General features: G+C 39.1%; 1 protein-coding gene across 1 annotated transcript in view; it reads left to right on the top strand.

Annotated features, from left to right (window-relative positions):
• Nucleotides 1-365: 365 nt before the first annotated feature.
• The window catches only part of SMURF2 (SMAD specific E3 ubiquitin protein ligase 2), a 168,316-nt gene continuing 148,181 nt past the window's right edge, over nt 366-20,500 (top strand). The window contains exon 1 of the mRNA XM_021000766.2: nt 366-940. Within this exon, the coding sequence (XP_020856425.1) occupies nt 889-940 (52 nt within the window). The 5' untranslated portion in view covers nt 366-888. The remainder of the gene's footprint in view (nt 941-20,500) is intronic.

Genomic DNA, 20,500 nt, shown 5'->3' with positions numbered 1-20,500 from the left:
CATCACGGAGCAAAGTTGTTATTCTGTTAGGAGTCCGGTCAAGCCCCAGCTGGGGCAGCTGGGGTTGGAGAGGCACTTGACCCCACCCCTTAAGAATGGAACGGAATCTCTTCCCGGGCTGGGGGTGAGGACGCCAGGTTGGTCACCCTCCTCCTCCGTGCTCAGGTGATACTTCCCCCTCCCGAGGATCCTGAAAGGCATCTGAGGAGGCGGGGCAGTGCCAAGGCCAGGGGATAGGTCCAGACAGTCTGCGGCCGAGCTTCTTCGTTTCCTCTCGGCTTTGGCTTCTTCCGTCCCCTCGCGCTCCCTGTGACGTCACAGGCCCCGCCCCAGATCTTCTACCCTCTTTGTCACCCCCCCCCAACCACTCGGTCCCCTCCCCCATCCCCGACTGAGTGGCAGCGTCGGCTGGAACGCGTTCCTTCCGAGGGAGGGCGGGTGGAGGAAGGAAGACGAGGAACCTCGAGTGCAGCCCCGGCGTCGCCGCAGCCCGGCCCCTCTCCGCCGAGCCGAGCAGGGCAGCGGGGGTCTGGCCGGAGCCCGAGGAGCTGGAGGAGAGGGCGGGCGCGGTGGGAGCGATCTCGGCGTCCCGCTTTCTCCTCGGCTCATGGCGAGGACTCTCGGCACATCCGGGACCCTGGGGCCGCCGCGGCCGCGGCTCCGGCTGCTCAGCCCCCATCGCCAGCCCCGGCCCGGGCCTCAGTCCCAGCCCCAGCCCCAGCCCCGGCCCCAGCCCCAGCCCCGGCCGCTCTGGTGACTCCGCCGCGCCTTCGCTCCGCCCGCCCGCCCCCGGCTCGCCAGCCCCGCGCTCGGATACTGGGAGACGCCCGGGCCGGCGCCCCGCGCCCAGGGCCTGGACTAGCCGCCGCTGCCGCCGAGGCCGAGGCCATGTCTAACCCCGGGGGCCGGAGGAACGGGCCCGTCAAGCTACGCCTGACAGGTGAGGGGGAGGGCCGTGGGCCGGCGGGGAGCCCCGGGGTAGCCCGGCCCAGCCGAGGGGGCCACGATCACCCCCTGTGGTCCCGGGAGCTGCGGCCCGGCCCGGGAGAAGGTGTCGGGACGGGGTCGGAAGGCCTCGGGCCAAGGCCGACCCAGAGCCGCGTCCTGGGCCGCGGCTTTGGAAACCCTCGGCGGCCCCTCTGCCACCCCTGGTCTTTTGTTGGGGGAGTGGGAGTGCGAGTGAGGGTGAATGTGCTTGTGTGTGCGCACGCGCGTGTTAGTGAGTTTGTGTGCTCGCCTCTGAGTGTGAGAATGTGTGAATGCTTGTGTGTGTGTATACACTTGTATGTGTGTAGAGGGAAGGTCAGGTTTTGGACCTTGGAGTTTGAAAAGCCCTCTGAGCTGTAGACGGGGCTCCCTTTAGCCTCTCCTCAGCACCAGCCCTCCCTGCTTCTGTCCTGGGGAGTCAGGGGCTGTTGTGCCGCCCGCCTCGAGAGCCTGCGTGAAGTGCTACTGCGATGGGCATATGCTTTATCCCGTGGGAGCACGAAGACTTTTGGGGATGTTTCCACACCACTTTGCTATGAGTATTCAGGTTAAAGGCTTTTTCTTGACTCCCTGCTGCAAGTCGGGAGTAACCTGGAAGCCGTGTTTGTATACATTGTAAGTTTTTATTGGCTTTGGAGGACTTGTGTAGACGGGCCACTGGTCACCTATTCTTGAATCTTCCACTTTTTTATTGCCTAGGATCAGAGTAATCAGGCTCATTCAACACATTTTGCATTTTGCTAGTGTTAATTGTAACCTAGCCTTTTAGAATACTTCTTTTTGTGAGCTCATAGAAAGGGGGTGTGTGTGTGTGTGTGTGTGTGTGTGTGTGTAAGTAAATCAAGAACTTGTACTTCATTGTAAATACAAGACTCATATAAAAAGAAAAATTCTTTTTACTTATATGAACTCTAATATCAATCAGGAAAGGCTTTTCCTCCTTCCATTTGGCTAAAAAGTCTGCCAACTGAAAAAAATAACAACAAAAAATTGCTGGTCTTGAACTTAAAAAAGAAGTATATTGTTTCATAGTTATGCTTTCAGGTGTATTAAATACTGATATGACACTGTGAACAGATTTTGATTTTTGTTGTGAAGATGTCTAAATGAGTCAATTACTCTGTCCTTGGAAAAAATTCCAGGTTGCTAAAGTTTGTCTGAAAAACTACTGAGGTAACCCAATTTTATTAAAATAGATGTTTTAGATAAGTTTTGATGAATGATAAAAGTTTATATAATAATTTGAAGTGAGTAAAATTGTTTTCTTCACAGAACTCTTTATCTTTTCCCCCTAAACCCACCTCTGTTTCTGTTGAGGGCACCACCCTTCTTCCCATCATCAGGGTGTTCCCAACCTTAGTGTCATCCTTGATTCTTGACCCTTGTTGCAGTGAAAGTGTCGATATTTAATCAGTTACCAACTCTTGTGGATTCCACCTCCTCAATATTACTCACATCTATCCCTTTGTCACTTCTTATCCCACAATCACTCTGGTACATAACCTTTTGCCTGGACTATTGCAGGAGCTCCTAATTGATCTTTAGTCCTCCAGTCTCTTTGCTCTACAATAAATCCTCCACACAGCTGTCAGGTCTGACCTTCTCACTTCTTTGCTCAGAAAGTTTTAGTGGCTCCTCATCATAGCCTTTAGGATAAAGTACAGACTACCCTGTTTGGCATTTAAAGCCCTGGCTCCAGCCTGTCTTTCCAGGCTGGTTACACATTACTCCCTTTCCTGAACTCTACACTTTAGCTAGTATGGGCCATTTGCTGTTCTTGATACAGAACATTATATCTCCATCATGTCCACCATTCCTGGATTGCTCTCCTTTCTAACCTCTGCCCCTTGGATGCTCTACCTTCATTCAAGACTCAGCTCAAGAGCCATTTCCTTCAGGAGGTATTCTTCCCTGTCTTTTGGTCACTGTGTATTTATTTTATATATAGCCTGTACTCATCCATAGACTGTAAGCTCCTTGAGAGCAGGGTTGGTAGCACTTTTATATTTTCATTCTCAGAGGTTATTGCAATGTGTAACATTAATAAATAGGTGTTTAATGAATGCTTGTTGGTTGATAAAAAAACTATAATTGTTGAGTTTGTTATTATGTGGATTTAATTAAGCATTTGCTATCACTTTCAGAGTCCATGAAAACCTCTGAGATTAAAAATTCTGATGCATATTTGGTTGATAAATTTTAGACTGAATGTGTGCTGGCTTCACCTTTTCAGGTCTGTGTCTATAATGACATTAAGCATATGGCTATGACTCCAGGTGAGCAATAGGTATCAAAAGTAGAATTTTTGCTATTTATCTTTCTTATATCCATGCCAAAATGGAGAAGATGAAAGTATGAACTAATTTTCTGCAAATAAAATGAAGTTCAGTTTTCCATGTAAGCCATTAGGTTCTTAAAAATATATACAGTGGCTTTTTGGCTGGTTTTTTTTGTACCAGTGGTTTTAAGGTGTTTTCCTTTCTATGTGTAAAATTTAATAAAGCACTGTGCAGTGTATATTTGTTAGAAAGAAAGATTGTAATCTTAAGGAAAGACTTTGTTTAGGTCACCAAACTAAACTTCATTAAACACAAGGTCATTAAATGTAATGTAATAATTGAATTAATGTATTTTCAGATTTTGATAAGTTTCAAGATATAATATCATTTTCATTACAATTGATTATAAGGTAGCTTTAGGAAGTCTGAATTGATAAAATGATTGAAAATTATTAGTGTGGTTTACTCTTGAAATTTGATGAATTTTTAAAACCTTGATTTTTTTTTCTCTTTGGCTTTATAGAGTGACAGTTTTCTATCTTGGCACAAATTCTCCCTTCTCCATTTATTATTTGTAAATTAAATGATAGATTTAACAAATAGATTTCTAGAGCTGGATTTAATTAGCAGCTTTTTAGGATATAAACACTAATGGGTTAGATGGAAAACATTGTTTTGACTGACTGGATAAATGACAGGGCAGTGTTTGATCTAAGTCCAGGAATTGGTCTGGAGCTGATGCCCAACTTCTCAGTCTGTCTTTGAGAAGCCAAATAAAATATTTAACCTAGGCCTCATTTTTTTTTTTGGGGGAAAAAAGTTTGATTTTTTGTTAAGATCTTAAGAAAGTTCCGAGAAATGTTTGGCATACCTTTACACTGTGTTTAATAATTTATTTAGATCTGGTTTCCATGATAGGAAGAAAAACATCGTTAGTAGGCATTTCAAGAGTTGGTATTTGGTTTATGGAACCTGCTGGCTGTAAGATTCTTTAAGACTGTTGTTCTTTGCTTTGTTTTATTATAAACCATTCTTTTAGGTGTGTAATTGGATTTTTAGTTTTTAGACTATCTTTGATTCCAAAATGCTTTATGAACTGTAGGAACATATATATGGATGTAGCCACATATATATTATATATATATGCATACATATATATATATATATATATATATATATATACATATATATATATATATATATATATGTATATATATATATGTATACACACATCTTCTTGATATGCAACTGCCTCTGATGAAAGGTGATAACCAATTCTTTTGACAGTGTTAGGAAGAAAAGAAATAATTCAGCTTGTAATATTTTTGGTTTTACAAAATGCTATGAGAACTCAATGTTCAGACCTCATATTTTCAAGCATTTACCTAAGGCCCAAGTCACTAACCATATTGTTAGTACAATACTTGTTAGTACAAAAAGGCAGGGCTGATTTAATCCTGAATATGTGGTAGTAAAAAAATCTAATTTATTTTTTGAGGGTGTGTGTCTAGAAAGCCTATCTACCCGGTAGCAATTGTGGGTGGTCAGTAAGTATCCTTTTTCTTCTTGAAAGCAGTTATAGCTTGAAGAAAGCTGTCAATATTAATCAAATTGATATTTAGATGAAATTGGATTATTTAAAAAATTTAAGATAGGATTATTACTTCAGTAAATGAATGTTTAGTAGACAAAGTTTTAGAAAAGTTGTATGATGTGTATTTATATTTGTATTGTAATGTGTATTCATATTTGAACTTTAGTAAAATGTAGAATTTTGTATAGTCTCAATGTTTATAAATATATCAAATAGTTTATTGGGGTTTCTAACACTTTTAGTTTCTTAGATATAAAAATTTAATAAAGTACTTCTCCATAATAGTGATTTCAAATGCTTTTGAATTTCTGTTCCATGATTTGCCCCTCTCCTTCTTGTAACGTCTTAGTGCTGTAGTACTCCAATGGATCCCATCAATGTAGGCATTCCTTGCAGTGATTCAGATGATAACCCATTTCTGTCTGTCCATCCAGTGTGACTCATCTATGCTTTCCCATAAATTTACCGTAGACAGTAGTGTATGTATGTATGTATGTATGGGTGTTTTTCCCTTAGGGTCTCTTGGCATTGGAAGGATAGCAATGAAACACATGGGCTGACCATTGGCTTTATCTCTTTGATCCATTCTTTTTGCCATTCATTACATTTCTTGGATAATGTCCTTTACTCAACTTCTCCTGAGTTATTCCTCATTTGTAATGTCTTGCAGCCTGCTTAGTACACCATTTCAGTCAGTCAAGAAGTTTTTGAACACTTATTGTATTGCAGGCTAAGGCCAGGGAATATAAGGAAAGGCAAAAACAGCCCCTGCTCTCAAGGAGCTGGTATTTTGATTGGGTTGGGGGTGGGGAGAATAACATGCAAATAACTATACATATAAGTATGGGACTCCATTAATTCTACCACCCACTTAAAAGTAAATTACCTTTGTTAGGTAGGTACTTTTTTATTGAATCAAACAATTAGAACAAGTGTGAACAGGCTTCCTTGCAATAAAAGCCATTGTTAGACTGGTTCCCATCTTAAGAATTTGTATAAAAGGCAGGAGCTATCTCAGAATTTAGAGGGAGAGTGGATAAAGAGTTTGGAGTAAGCTTGGCCTTTGCTTAGGGCGAAAGGAACAAGTATTTATCAAGTGCTTGCTATGTTCCAAGCACTTTGCTGTTTCCTTTACAAATGTCTCATTTAATCCTTGAAACAACCCTGTAAGGTGGGTGCTATTATTATCCCCATTTTACAGTTGAGGAAATTGAAGCAGAAAAGTTAAGTGACTTGCTCAGAGCCGCCATATAGTTTAGTAACTGTCTAAGAAGAGGTATAATGAAGAGAATTATAGTGAGGAACAGAGGAGAGGAGGACCCAGGCTTAGAGAAGTCCAAGCCAGGGTCAGCTTTTTCCCCAGGGTCTCCTCCCAAATGATTGTCTATCCAGACATTATAACATAATCTGCTGTTTTGTTACCCACATATTTCTAGTAAACTGAATTTTAGCCTCAACCCAAAAGAAGCCAGGGATTAAGGTTAAGCAGATAGCCTCTGCCTAGATATTAGGAATTTTTCTAATTGGGAGCACAGAATAGATTATGACTGAATTTTTCACTTAAAATAAACTCCTTAATGCTGAAGAGGAGGGAATCAAATAGACCTTATTGTTGTTCATTTGTTTCAGTCATGTCCAGCTCTTCATGACCCTATTTGAGGTTTTCTTGGCAAAGATACTGGAGTGGTTTGCCATTTCCTTCTCCAGCTCATTTTACAGGTGAGGAAACTGAGATATACAGGGTTCAGTGACTTGCCCAGGGTCACACAGCTAGTAAGTGTCTGAGGCCAGTTACAAACTCAGGAAGATGAGTCTTCCTGACTTCAGGCCCACCACTTTATTCACTGTGCCACCTAGATGCTACCTAAGGATTAAAATATGATGTAACCTACTCTCTTGCTCCTGTGTGTGTTTGTGTGTAAATCAAAGGTAATCTGACACGGAAGAGGTTGTGGGGATGGATGAAGAGAGGTATCTTCAGAAGGTGGAAATTTAGCTGTGTCTTGAAGGAAGCCTGGGCAGTTAAGAGTTGGAGGGAACACATTCTAGGCATGGGGTACAGCTAGTGCAAAGGCCTAGAGTCTAGAGAGAGAATGTTGTTGTGGGCCAGAATATGCAGGTGGAATTGAGAAGAGGTGAGTTAACTTTCTGTTGTCCAGTAACATCTGAAACTAATGTGAATGAAAAAGCCGCGGGGCAGTTTGAATTACCTGTCTCCAGGTGTATTGATCTAGGACCAAGCTGTGGACTCTTTGAGAAAGAACAGTATAAAAGGGGTTTTTAGGATTGTCAGAGAGCTCCTGGGAGCCAAGGAAACTTCTTGTTTCTTATTTCCTTGTTGATTGCTTTTACTTTTCTAGACTGCTTTTAACTTCGTTTGGGAGTATATGAATATGTTTTGTTAATCATATTTATTTTAACTCTCAGGTTTTGAGTGATCCATTGTGTGAGACATGGAACCACCACCAGGACTAGTGTCCTGTGAGAGAAACAGCAAGGGGACCAGTATAGCCAGATCATGGAATGCATGGAGGGGAATAAAATATAAAAAAACTGGAAAATTAGGAGGGGACTAGTTTATGAAGGGCTTTAAATGCCCCAAAGAGAACTTTATATTTGATCCTGGAAGTGGTTGAAAAAGTACTAGAGTTTTTTGTTTTTGTTTTTTTTTTTTTGGTGGAGGAGGAGGGCGCAGAGGTGTGTAGCAATCAGGCCTATGCGATAGAAAAATAACTTTGGCAGCTCTGTCTTCTGGCTGTCCTGGCTTCAAATTACAGCTAAAATGTCATCTTCTACAAGAAACCTTTCCCGATCCCTATTCATGTTAATGATTTCCCTTTTTTAATTATCTCCAGTTTATTTTGTGCTTATGTTGTTTGTACATCATTTGCGTATTTTCTCTGCCCTTAGATTTTGAGCCCCTTGAGATCAGGGACTGGTTTTTTGCTTGTCTTTGTATACCCCATCAGTTTAACACATGCCTGGCACATAGTGTGGGCTTAATAAATTGCTTGTTGACTGATTAATTGAATAACTGAATGGAGGGGAGGTTGGAGTTAGGAGAGAATTGAGGCAGAGAGACAAATTACAGTGTGGGGCAGCAGTCTGGGGAAAGAGTTACTGAACTAGGATAGTGGCTGAGTGAGTGAATGGTAGAGGCGTATATGAGAGAAGGATTTGGCAACTGTTTGGATGTGTGTTAAGTGGGAGTGAGGAGAAAATGGCACAGAGGTTGCAAGCATAGGTGACTGGGATGATTGTGGTGCTCTTGACAGTAACAAGGAAGTTTGGAAGGGGAAAGTTTTGAGGGGAAAAATAATGAATTTTCTTTCTTTTTTGCTTGGGCAGTTGGGGTTAAGTGACTTGCCCAGGGTCACACAGCTAGTAAGTATCAAGTATCTGAGGTTAAATTTGAACTCAGGTCCTCCTGACTCCAAGGCCGGAGCTTTATCTGCTGTGCCACCTAGCTGCCCCCAATAATGAATTTTCTTTTGTCATGTTGAATATGAGATATCTATGAGATGTATAATTTGAGGTGTCCAAAAAGCAGTTCGTGATGTGTGGTTGGGGCAGGGTGTATACAGCTGGAAATCATCTACATTGATGAATATGAATTCAGCTCATAGGATTGAATGGAATAATTGAGCCCACCAATAAGATCAATTGAGATAGTAGTGCAAAAAATATAATATATGCAGGACAGAGCCTTGAGGGATGCCAGTTGGGTTAGACAGCATTATTGCAACCAGGAGAGAAGAGATAGTCAGGAGAAGGTGATAAAAGTGTCACATGCTGCAGAGAAGCAGGGATCAAGAAGGATGGAGATTGAGAAAATTGATTAGATTTGACAGTTAAGAGATCAGTTCTTTGTAGAGAGCAATTTCAGTTGAATGATTAGGTCAGAAACAAGAATACAAAGCATTTAGAATTGAGTGAGAGGAGAGGAAATGGAAACACTACCCTTTGGATGATTCAGAAGCTTGAGTACTTCAGAAATTGGTATTTTGTGATTCTATTCATCATTTTAAGAATAGAGATGGACCTGTGATTTCATTGGTATAGGCAATTCCCAGGTGAGGTACTCTATCAATGCAAGTGAGGACTGTCTCTGTAATTTATAGTCTTAAGTGAGTTGACTACATCACCTAGAGGTTAAGTGAGTTGTCCAGGCTCACATAGCCTGTGTTTTATAGAGGTAGGACTTGACCCAGGTTTTCTTGACTTTGAGGCCTGTTTCACACTATGCTGCTTCAAGATAATTGCTTCAGGGAGAAATTTGGAGTCATTGAAAGAACTATGAAAATTTCCTGAGACAACCCAGCCTACTCTCCTCTTCAGTTCTGTAATACTTTGTAGTAAAAATTAGTACTTTGAAATTTGTTACTCTTAGAACCCCTTCCTTCCCACTTTTTTCATTATTTCCCTTGATATTCTTGATGTTTTGCTTTTTTAGATACATTTTCTTATTATTTTTCTAGTTCTGTCAATCCTTTGATAGTTTGATTCCTTAATTACAAGGAGTTTATATAAAATAAGAATGCTACTCACTAGCTTTGTGACATTGAATAAGTCATTAAACCCTTTCGGCTTATTTCTCCATCTTTAGAATGAGGAGATGCCTTCTAATTATTTTCCCCTAGGCTAGTTAAGGTGATCAGTAAATATATAAGTGGAGTGTGACTGATATTGAAACAACATTTGGACAAAAAGAATAATAGTCAAGTAAATTTCTGAGAACATATGCTTTGGACGGCAGTGTATATATATATTTTTTAATTCTCTCTTTTTTTTTTCCAGATGAGGCAATTGAGGTTAAGTGACTTGTCTAGAGTCACACAGCTAGTAAGTGTTATGTGTCCCAGACCAGATTTGAACTCAGGTGCTCCGGACTCCAGGACTGGTGCTCTATCTACTGCACCACCTACCTGCCCCAGGCAGTACATCATTTTAATGCTTGTGTGTATATATATCTGTAAATAAATTAGTCTTTTCATTCCATTTAAATGAGACATCTAACTGGCATATAATTGGGTCAGATCTTTTCTACTATAACATTAATTATAGATGTTTGGAAATGTGTTTTGGACAGCTGTCTTCAGCTTTTTGTTTTATTAACTTATGTTTATATGTGCTATGTATTGTATTCATAAAATATTAAATTTATATGATTTTATGTAGTTGGCACTTACATGCCTAATTTACTTGAATCAAATAATGAAATTTTAGAATTTTGGAACTGGAATGTTCATATATAGAGGTCATAGGTCTTAGACCTGGGAGGAACCTCAGAAGCAATTCATTCCCCTCTTTTCCTCATTTATAAATGAGGAAACTGAGAACCAGGAAGGGTAAATGACATAGGTAGTAAATGTCAGAGGCAGATTTGAATCTAGATTATCTGATTCTGGAACCATTGCTTTTTTCCAATGTGTCATGCTGTGAGATTTTTTTTTAGTCTAGCACCTTTTATCATTTTTCTTTATCATAATATTTAGAGCTTCAAGGAACCTTAGAGATCATACATGTAATCCAATATGCCTGTTAAGTGACTCTAAGGCTCAGGTTAGTCTAGTGAAGTTGCCAGTCCACTTTGGTAGAGAAATATCTATACCAGTAATTACCTAAACAGTGAAATCAGAAGTTTAGACAGTAATGCCCACAGGGTTATGTAACACCATTATGTTTCTTGATGTTTCTCAGACAGAATATTAGACTGAATGAATATATCTTACTTTGCTGTTAGATTATAGGCTCCTTAAGAGAATGAGCTATGCTTTGAACAATAAATATTTATTTAGAATCTGCCTTCTATGTTCAAAATAGTTTGCTAGGCATTAGGGGTGCTTTGAATGTTTGATTTTATATTCATGGTACTCCCTTCTCTGATACAGAGTACAACCCCTCCTTTTTATCCAGCACAATTCTTGGCTACCTCCTTTGTAACAGAACTAACCAGTATACTGAAGAGTAAAGGAACCCTGGTTCCAATAGTATTTCAAGGGTAGCAGTGTTATATTTGGGCCATCCAGCTTTCATTTTTTATATATGAGTGAACCTCTTTTTTGGGTCATACTATCTTATATGTAATTTCTCATGAAAGTTATTGTCAGCAATATTCTCCAGCCTATTTAGGGGTGCCATATGTTTTTCTGTTGCCTTTTGTGTTACTTGGAATTTTGATTCTTCCAAGGTTAGTCTTCCATGATTTAGAGTAGTGTAGTATCACTATTAGAGTAGTGGGCTTTTGAAGTAGTGAGTAATTTGAAAACATTGGATGTTTTCTGGATGTGAGCCAGTCAAATTCTCTGTACTCAAAGGGCAATAAAAGGGAAATTTTTAAAAAAAAGTATATTGGAGACAAGGAGAAGATTAAAGGATAGGACTGCTACTCATAGTGGATGAGATAACGATAATTATGGGATGACAAATGAAGAAGTAGAAGTAGCCTGTATAATGCAGTGGAAATTGTGCTGGATTTGGAGTAAAGTCCATAAATATTTACTAGGTGCATACTGTGTGCCAGCCACTGTGCTAAATGTTATCTCTTCCACATCTTGGGGGTTAGGGTTTCGTCACCCCCTGATCTGGAACATCCATGTAAAAATTTTAGGCCCTCCCTTTGTACTAGAGAAGAAGTCTGAATTATTATGGTATTAAAAGATAAAATGTGTTGATATTGTACAACACTATTACATATATTTTATGCATTTCTGAAATTCTAAACTTTTTCTGTGTCATCTGTTGGCCTTTGTATGTCATCTGTGGCTTCCACAAAACTCCCCCCCAAATTTCCATTTAATTTCTTATGCCAACTGGTGATATATCTAAACCGATGGGGAATGTCGGGATGTGCAAGGGATAAATGTACTTGGACCTGAGTCCTTTGAAAAGGGTATGATTTCTGAGCCATTGTTGGTTGTCTTTGAAATAGGGAGAGGTACTGTAGGATAGGAGGACCCTTACTAATAAATCAGAGACTCAGAGATATTAGCAAAAAGAATAGTTTGTTTATTGGCTTTCTTGAGAAAGGGCTCCCTCAGAGCACCCAAAAGATTGCGCAGACTGAAGAGAGCAGAAGTGTGTTCAGTTCAGCAGATTATATGGATCATAACCCACAATCCCTCCCCCGCCCCTCCCACCCACTGGCTCCTCTTCCCATTGGCTGGGCTTCGGAGCTCACAGTCTAAGGGAGGAAACTTCTCCCCAGCACCAAGGACAAAAAAGGGCGGGAAACAGGGAATGGTTTGCTTCAACAACTAGGGAGGGGGCCTGAGGAGGGATAGAATCTGGGTGAACAGGATGTGACTCTGTCACCTGATCTACTTGTGACACTTTGCTTTCTCTGCTAGGCAGCTTCTGAGAAATGTAGGGAGGGGTCAGCTACACTGAGGGGGCTTCACTATTTCAGCATTCCATTCAACTAGAAAAGGACAAATGTCTTGATTTTCAAAGGGGAAGATGGTAGAGTTTGCAAAGGCATTCTTCTGAACTTGTTTTTGATTTTTTGGCAAAATTCTAGGATGTGTTATTAAAAGGATTATTTATGAGCACTTAGGAAAATGATTATAACTAAAAGCCAGCTTGGCCTCATCAAGAACAGGACATACCAGACTAACTTAATTTCCTTTTTTTTTTTTTTTTGACAAGGCAGATGAGGCTAATGGAACAGAGGGAGACTTTAATATTGCTACATTTCAACAAAACATTTGACAAGAGTCTTTCATATTCTCTGTAGAAACCTGTAGTTTGGAGAATTCAGAACTACTTGAGTCATCCAGATTCAAAAAGTAGCCTTTCACTAATGGATATTGGTGGTCTATTGAAATGCCTTAGGATCTGGCCTTGACTTTCTTCTGTTTAAAAAAAATATATAAATGCAATTGAGTATGCTGGAGAGGAGAGCATTGTAGTTGTAATCAAGAGCCTGGGGCTTATTTCCCAGCTCTTTTATGTAACCCTGAGCAAGTGCCTTCATTTCCTTTTTTTGTGGTTTAATTACAACTTTAAAAAACTTGAGTTTAAACCAAACACACAAAAGAGGATTATATACAAAACCAACAAATCTTCATTTCATGCTGTTGCTTTTTTATAAAGTATGTAATTCTACATGTCACTTTCAAAATTGTCCTGCTTGTCTGTGCTTCCTTCAGAATTTCCTTTTCTGTGCATTTAAAAAAATGTTTCATTGGCCCTATTTATTTGTATTTTTTGGCAACACTATTGCTGATCCTCCTCATCCCCTCAATTTTCCTTCCTTCAATTAGTGAGCGAGAGAACAAGCGTAGCCAAGCAAAATGAATTAATAAAATAGTAGCTATATCTAAAATATGTCTTTTTCTTCACTTTATGTCCTCTTTCAGTCAGGAGAGGTCCTCTGGTCTCTGGTTAGCTTTTGTATTGATCAGAATTCTTAAACCTTTCAAAACTGTTTCTTTACATTATCCTTGTGGTTCTGCTTTAATCACTCCCTGTTCTTACAATCTAGGATTCTCTGAAATTGTCATTTCTTATGATGCAATAATAACCCATTACACTTATATAATAAATTTTATTCAGCCATTCTGAAATTCTCTAAGAGGCAATCTGATGCATCTCATATGGTTTAAGTTCTTTGCTTTTCTTTTTATCCCTTTTATTCCACGTTTAGGATTAGGAAGTTTGTTTACAATGTTGGCATCTATTCAATCTTCAGTATGATTCTCCCTCTTAACACTTCTACCCCCACTTGGTTTCTTATTAAGTTTTATTTATTTCTATCCCAGACTCTGTGTGTGTGTGTGTGTGGTGTACGTTCAACCTTCTTTTGCCTGTTTCAGATAAGTGGTGCCTAGATCATCTGATGTGCATTCTTCTCCTTCCTCTATTGTTGTGTACTCTTCTCATCTACTCTGTTTATGAGAAATAGCAAGTTCCACTCCCTTCTTCCTCCTTTCTACATGGTTATTGTTGTTCGTCCTGTCCTTCATTTTCGAAGAGGACCAATGGCACCCAGAGAGGGTGGATATCTTGCCTTGTTAGTGAATTGGATTTAAGTGAGGCAGGGCTGTTCAAAGTCATCAGCCTCATTTCTCTTCTCCAGTGATTGGGAGTCTAGTGGCAAGACATAGATCTGGATGACTGGCTATGGTCCCAGGATGCAATGGGAGACCTTGTCCTTTTTAAGCTGAGGTCTTTCCCAGTTCTCAGTTTCTCCAAGGCAGCACGCATTCAGCATTAAAGGCTGGGTTAGAATTTTTTTTTTTAGTTTCTTTATTTTTTATTTATTTTTAAATTTTTTTTCCATATGCTTTTGAGTTGAAAATTTTTTCTCCCTTTTCTTCCCCCCCCAAGATGGCTCACAGTCTGACATAGGCTTTACATTTACATACCCATTAAACATATTTTCACATTAGTGAAGTTGTAAGTAAAAATTAAAACCAATAGGAGGAACCATCAGAAAGATGAAACAAAACTCAACTGAAGGTAAAAATAAGTGATAGCGATTCGACTTCCATAGTTCTTTCTTTGGATGTGGACAGCATTTTCCATCCCGAGGCCTCTGGAGATGTCTTAGATCCTTGTAATGCTGAGAAGGGTTCAGTTTAACATTCTTAGTCATTGCATAACGTGGCTGCTATTGTATACAAAGTCCTCTTGGTTCTGCTCACTTCACTCTGCATCAGACCATATAAGTCTTCCCAGGTTTTTGTGAAGTCAGCTGGTTCATCATTTCTTATAGAACAATAGTATTCCATTACATTCATATCCCACAACTTGCTCAGCCATTCCCCAATTGATGGGCATCCTCTCAATTTCCAATTCTTTGCCACCACAAAAAGAGCTGCTGTGAATATTTTTGTACATGTGGGTCCTTTTCCCATTTGTTTGATCTCTTTGGGATATAGCTCTAGAAGTGCTATTGCTGTATCAAAGGGTATGTACATTTTTGTAGCCCTTTGGGCATAGTTCCAAATTGTTGTCCAAAATGGTTGGATCATTTCACAACTCCACCAACAATGTATTAGTGTTCCAATTTTCCCACATCCTCTCCAACATTTATCATTTTCCTGTTTTGTCGTGTTGGCCAATCTGATAGGTGTGATGTGGTACCTCAGAGTTGTTTTGATTTGCATTTCTCTAATCAGTAATTTAGAGCATTTTTTCATATAGATGGCTTTAATTTCTTCATCTGAGAACTGTCTGTTCATATCCTTTGACCATTTATCAATTGGGGAATGGCTTGTGTTCTTATAAATTTGTCTTAATTCTCTATATATTTTAGAAATGAGGCCTTTATCAGAAAGACTGGTTGTAAAAACTTTCCCAGTTTTCTACCTTCCTTCTAATCTTAGTTGCATTGGCTTTGTTTGTACAAAAACTTTTCAATTTAATGTAATCAAAATTATCCATTTTGCTTTTCATAATGTTCTGTATCTCCTGTTTGGTCATGAATTCTTGTGTTCTCCATCGATCTGATAGGTAAACTATTCCTTGTTCTCCCAGTTTACTTATGGTATCAGCCTTTATTTCTAAGTTCTGAACCCATTTTGACTTTATTTTGGTATATGGTGTGAGATTTGGGTCTATGCCTAGTTTCTGCCATAACTCTTTTCCAGTTTTCCCAGCAGTTTTTTTTCAAAGAGTGTGTTCTTATCCCAGAAAGGGATGGGTAAGAATTGAGGCAAAAGATAGCCTTGGAAAGATATGTTCATTGTTTGGGTTTTGATGGCTTAGAGTAAGTGTAAATAGCAATTGTTTCTGTTCTGGCTAGAAATTCTGAGGGACTTCCCCTCCCAGATTGATTCTTTTGAGAAGGCATTATAGTATTCCCCTTTTAGAGCCTCAGAACCAATTCACCTCCCTGGACTTCTGTTTTTCTTATTTAACTCCTTCTATACTACTCAGGGCTTGATAGGGGAATTAGAATATTCCTTGTTTTTATTGCCACTTTGTGATCTTTACTATAATCTTTTCTTTGAAGTTGATTCAGTCCATATTTATTATTGAATCAAGATTTTAGTGTCTGTTGTATTTTAGTCTCTGGGACACTCTCCTTCCTTTCTCAATGAGTTCAAATTTGTTGCTCAATCTTTCTCTGTTCTCCAACTCTTGCCCTCATAGAGGAAACCTCAAAATGCATTTAATACTCCTTCAAACACCCTAATCTCCTGATTATTCAATTTACTCATTTCCCATGACCTACTCCTTCACTCAAACTCAGCTACACATAGAAGATTGTCATAATTGTGTGGGGTTCGAAGACCCTTACCAATAAATTGGAGACTCAGAGATATTAGCAAAAAGAATAGTTTGTTTATTGGCTTTCAGAGCACCCAAAAGATGGCGCCAACTGAAGAGAGCAGATGTGTGTTCAGCTCTGCAGATTATATAGATCCTAACCCGAAATCCTCTCCCTCTCCCCCCACTGGCTTCTGAGCTCACAGTCTAGGTGAGAAAGAAAATCTTCCTATCCCATTAGCTGGAGGTAGGCTTACATTATAAGTGAGAAAATTCAAAGACAAAGAACAAGGAAACAGGGTATAGCCAATCCAAACATATGTGTCCTTATTTAGTAAACTTAATGCTGCTGTAGCAGTGGTGTGGTGATCAGGACGGGGTTTAGGGCTGAATTCCCATGAGTTAGGTAATTCCTGGGAAAAGAAATTTACTACAATTTCCCTTCCCTCACCCCTTTCCCCCTTATCCCAGAGACAAGAGAAGGCGGGAAGCTAAGGGCAAGCAGGTCAGGTTGGGGGCAGGGCTTATTCTTTCTGGTCTGAGCGGGGGAGGGTTTTGAAAGCAACAATCAAGAAATATTAACAAGAACTTATTCATCCCCTGAGGAGGCTTCACTTTTGAGAAATCATCTCTCACAATTCCCCCTCTCATTTCTTACAACTTGAAGCCTCCTCACACCCCACTAAATCTTAATAACCATCTGGGTGGTTGGACAGCTGTCTGGCAGGGAACATTGTCAATGAAGTCCTCTGGTCCTTGGTATTTGTTCCAGCCATCTCCAGCACAACATCTCAGCATCTTCTTCTTGTCTTCTTGTAGGAACCAGCTTTCTGTCCGTTCTCCTACAAAAGTGACCTTAGCACAATTTTAAATTACTATTTCTAGTCCTTATAACCCTGATCATTTTTACAAACTCAAAACTGGAACCATGACCAATTGTCATGTTTAAGAAATTCACATCAGAACACAGTGTCTTATACTTCACATTAATCCATTATTAATTTCCTCACCAGGAGGATGAGATTTCACTAAGGGATTAATAACAGGCTCCAGTACATACATAAATATATTAAGTAATCAATTTTAACACTGTGCATATAAGATCTTAAACTTTTAGTCATGCCATGTTTCTTTGATGACATTTACAAAATAAACCACAAGGTATTCTTTTAACATATGATACTAACCAAATAACAAAATAACATTCTCATAAGCCCCTGATTGTCTCCATACCATTACCAAGAATTAAAGGACCCTAACTCATACCGGAACACACATAGGAACACTAGTCTCAGTTCTATAGTAACCTAAGACGTTCCATAATCAATTATTTAGTAAATTTGTTACTGTACTTACAAAACCTTCTGATTGTAGAAACTTACTATAGAAGGAAAAAGAGCAGTGACTTGTGACATACCAAATATTACAGGATAAAACATCCTTAGCTTTGTTTAAATTCAGATAGAGTCACAGTTCTCCAATCATGCAGTATCTGTTCCTCCTCATAGCCAGACTCAGGAACAGTCAGGTGGGAAACATTCCTTTCCAAAGGAACACAATGGGGAAACTGAGCCAGGAGGATCCCATCCTAGATTGAAGCTAAGATTGTTCCCTTGGCCTTTTCCCAAATGAATCACATTCCTTCTGTGTAAATCTCCACCTGTTCTTGTGTCATTTCTCTCAGATACTGATTTAATGCAGACAACTATACCCAAATTCAAACTCAAAACAAAATTAGTTCTAGTCCCGAGAGCCTTTTACCTCAAACAGCAAGTTTCACTAATCACAGCTTAAAGCCAGATACAGTTAATTTTACTCTCTTGGAGTTGCAATAAGCAATACAGATTTACCAGGGCTCACATACATAAGAGATTTCACTTTACATCTTTCCTTCTCAAATTTAAACTTGTTTTGGTGTAAAAGCCAATCATTAGAAGTCATTTCTATATACTTGCAAATTCCCAGCAGGCCAAGTTTCTTGTTTAGGAACTCCATGATCCAAACAAGCTCTTTAGCAAGTTTACAAAACTAAGGAGGATCAGCAGGGATCCCAGAGAAGGGGCTGTCCCATCTACCCCATCTACCTTTAGAATTTTTAAGGGCCGTGCTTTTTTTTTTTTAACTAGCCCCTCAAGGGCAGTCCTCAACACACACACACACACACACACACACACACACACACACACACACACACACACACACGGAGTAATCAATTATCAGTTTTAAAACTTAAAATCTTACAATTTTCATAAGTCATAACTAAATTGTTTTAGCTATAACTTAAACAATAAACTTCAGATGGCAACAACTGTTTCCAGATCATGTAAAATTATTCATAGAAGGATGGGCTGATTTACCAAGTACAGACGTGGTTTCTTTATCTTGACTTTTACTCTCACCCCACAGCTGTGTGCTAGAAAGTACTTCCAGGCTGTAGCTGCTGCCTCTCCCCCTTCTTCCTATAGCCAGGTGGGAGAGGTGAATTTACCGGCAGGGGAGAGGGTGGGGTAAAAACACTCTCTTCCTAATCTGATTTAGGATGAAAGGGATTAACAGAAAAAAGAAAATCCGTGGCTGTTTGGAATCCCTACACTAAGAAACCCTCCTGATTAAGAGGGAGGGAGTGGGGGAAGGGAGTGACAAGATTGTAAGGAGGTGTTTTAAAAACTCCTTAATGGTCAATCTCAAAACTTCCAGTCTGCTAAAATGATTTAGCTGCCTTAACTTTTTCACTTCTAACACACACAGCCCTTAAAAACTTAAAGTGGGGTATTGAACCTTTCAGATCTACATTTGAGAAACCAGTGCCCTTTCTTATGGTACCAGAAGCAGGAACCACTGACTGTTTCTCTGAAAGCACCCATTTAAGGCTGACTCAAGGACACAACATACCTAGGAATGAAACTTAGAAAATTCACAGTAGATTATGACATAATTATTGTCAGTATCAAATTACTGCAATAAATTAGCTTGCAAAAGGAAATTTAGTAGGCCTTCTAAAAGAATATCAAAGATTTTATCAAAACCCCTTTTTTTCACCCATAATTACCAAATTTCTTCTCGCTCGCAAAACACTTTTACTAGTGCTTTACTTAAACAATAACTCCAAATAGCTTAGTTAACAATTTTAAACTTTATGAGTGAAAACCTGATAATCCCAGCTAAAACTTCCTTTTAAACATAGACACAACTTTGAAGTTCTCATTTCTTAAATTATAATACTTAAAAGGAAATGTTACAAAACAGGACCATATAGAATGGCTCAACAGCCAGATTCATTCCTTTTTTCTCTTTTCTCGGAAGGCACAATTAATTTAACATTCTAGAATATAAAAGAAATTGCCCTTCCAGCAGCATAACTAGTAAAATTGCTTACTAGATTACGTCACATAAGAAAATTCAGAAATATGTAAGCAGTATATCAAAAACTTAAAACAGACCCAATAAAAAAAATCTTTCTTTCTAGACCCCTTCACCAGGTCCAACAGTCTCCTGGGGCCACTCCCAATCAAGGTACTTCAAGGCCTAGACTTCCCCACGACCACTAGTCACTGTCTTAAGAGCCTGGCTCATACTGCCCATCCCCCAACAAACACGGTTGCCTGGGTTAAAAAGAATTTTTTAAAAAAATTTCAAAGTGAAGCCCTGATATGTGAGAGAATACTTCATTAATTCCAAATTGATACATATCAATAAGTTCACAATAAAATATGTTTGTACCACAGGGCATACATTTTAAAATTATTTCCACAATTGTAATAAACTTTGAAATAACCCATCATCAATTTAAGTGAATGCACTCCCAAGTCACTTTGCACAGAGAATCATTCATCTCATCATTAATATGTTGAAGCTATAACTTTAAACCACTACATATTTTTATAATAGTCAAGATTTTAAATGAAAATCTCATCATAGTCTTATAATCAAATATACCTCACTAGGTATTTAACACTTTCAAATTATCTCATCTTTATCACTAAAAGACCCATTCAAGAGTTACCTAAACACCATTTCTATCTCGCAGTGGTCCCTCAAATTTTACAGTCTTAAGAGTTTTAGAAATGCAATACAATTGAGAAATATGGTAATAACTTAAAACAATAAACTTCAGATAACATCAGTTGCATTTCCAGATTATCACATATAGAAATTATCAATCTTATTATTTTTAGTACTTCTAACAATTACATTTACTAATAGTGCCATATCTCATAACAACCATTTTTTTTTAACAGTAAACTTAAAAACATTGAGATCTGAATTTAAAAAGACACGTGTTGACAATTCCTGCTCTAACTCCTCTTTCTTTCCTTCTTCCTCAAGGGAACTAAGAAAAAGTCCTCTCTGCTTCTTAGAGCCTTATCAGATAGAACCTCCCTCCCGAAAATCTCAGGCTTTATTGGTTTTCAAATTAAGCTAA

This window comes from Phascolarctos cinereus, unplaced genomic scaffold (assembly GCF_003287225.1).
Source record: "Phascolarctos cinereus isolate Bilbo 61053 unplaced genomic scaffold, phaCin_HiC Scaffold_5;HRSCAF=322, whole genome shotgun sequence".
NCBI lineage: Eukaryota > Metazoa > Chordata > Mammalia > Diprotodontia > Phascolarctidae > Phascolarctos > Phascolarctos cinereus.
The sequence above is the reverse complement of the archived record's forward strand: the minus strand, read 5'-3'. Positions and strand labels throughout refer to the sequence as shown.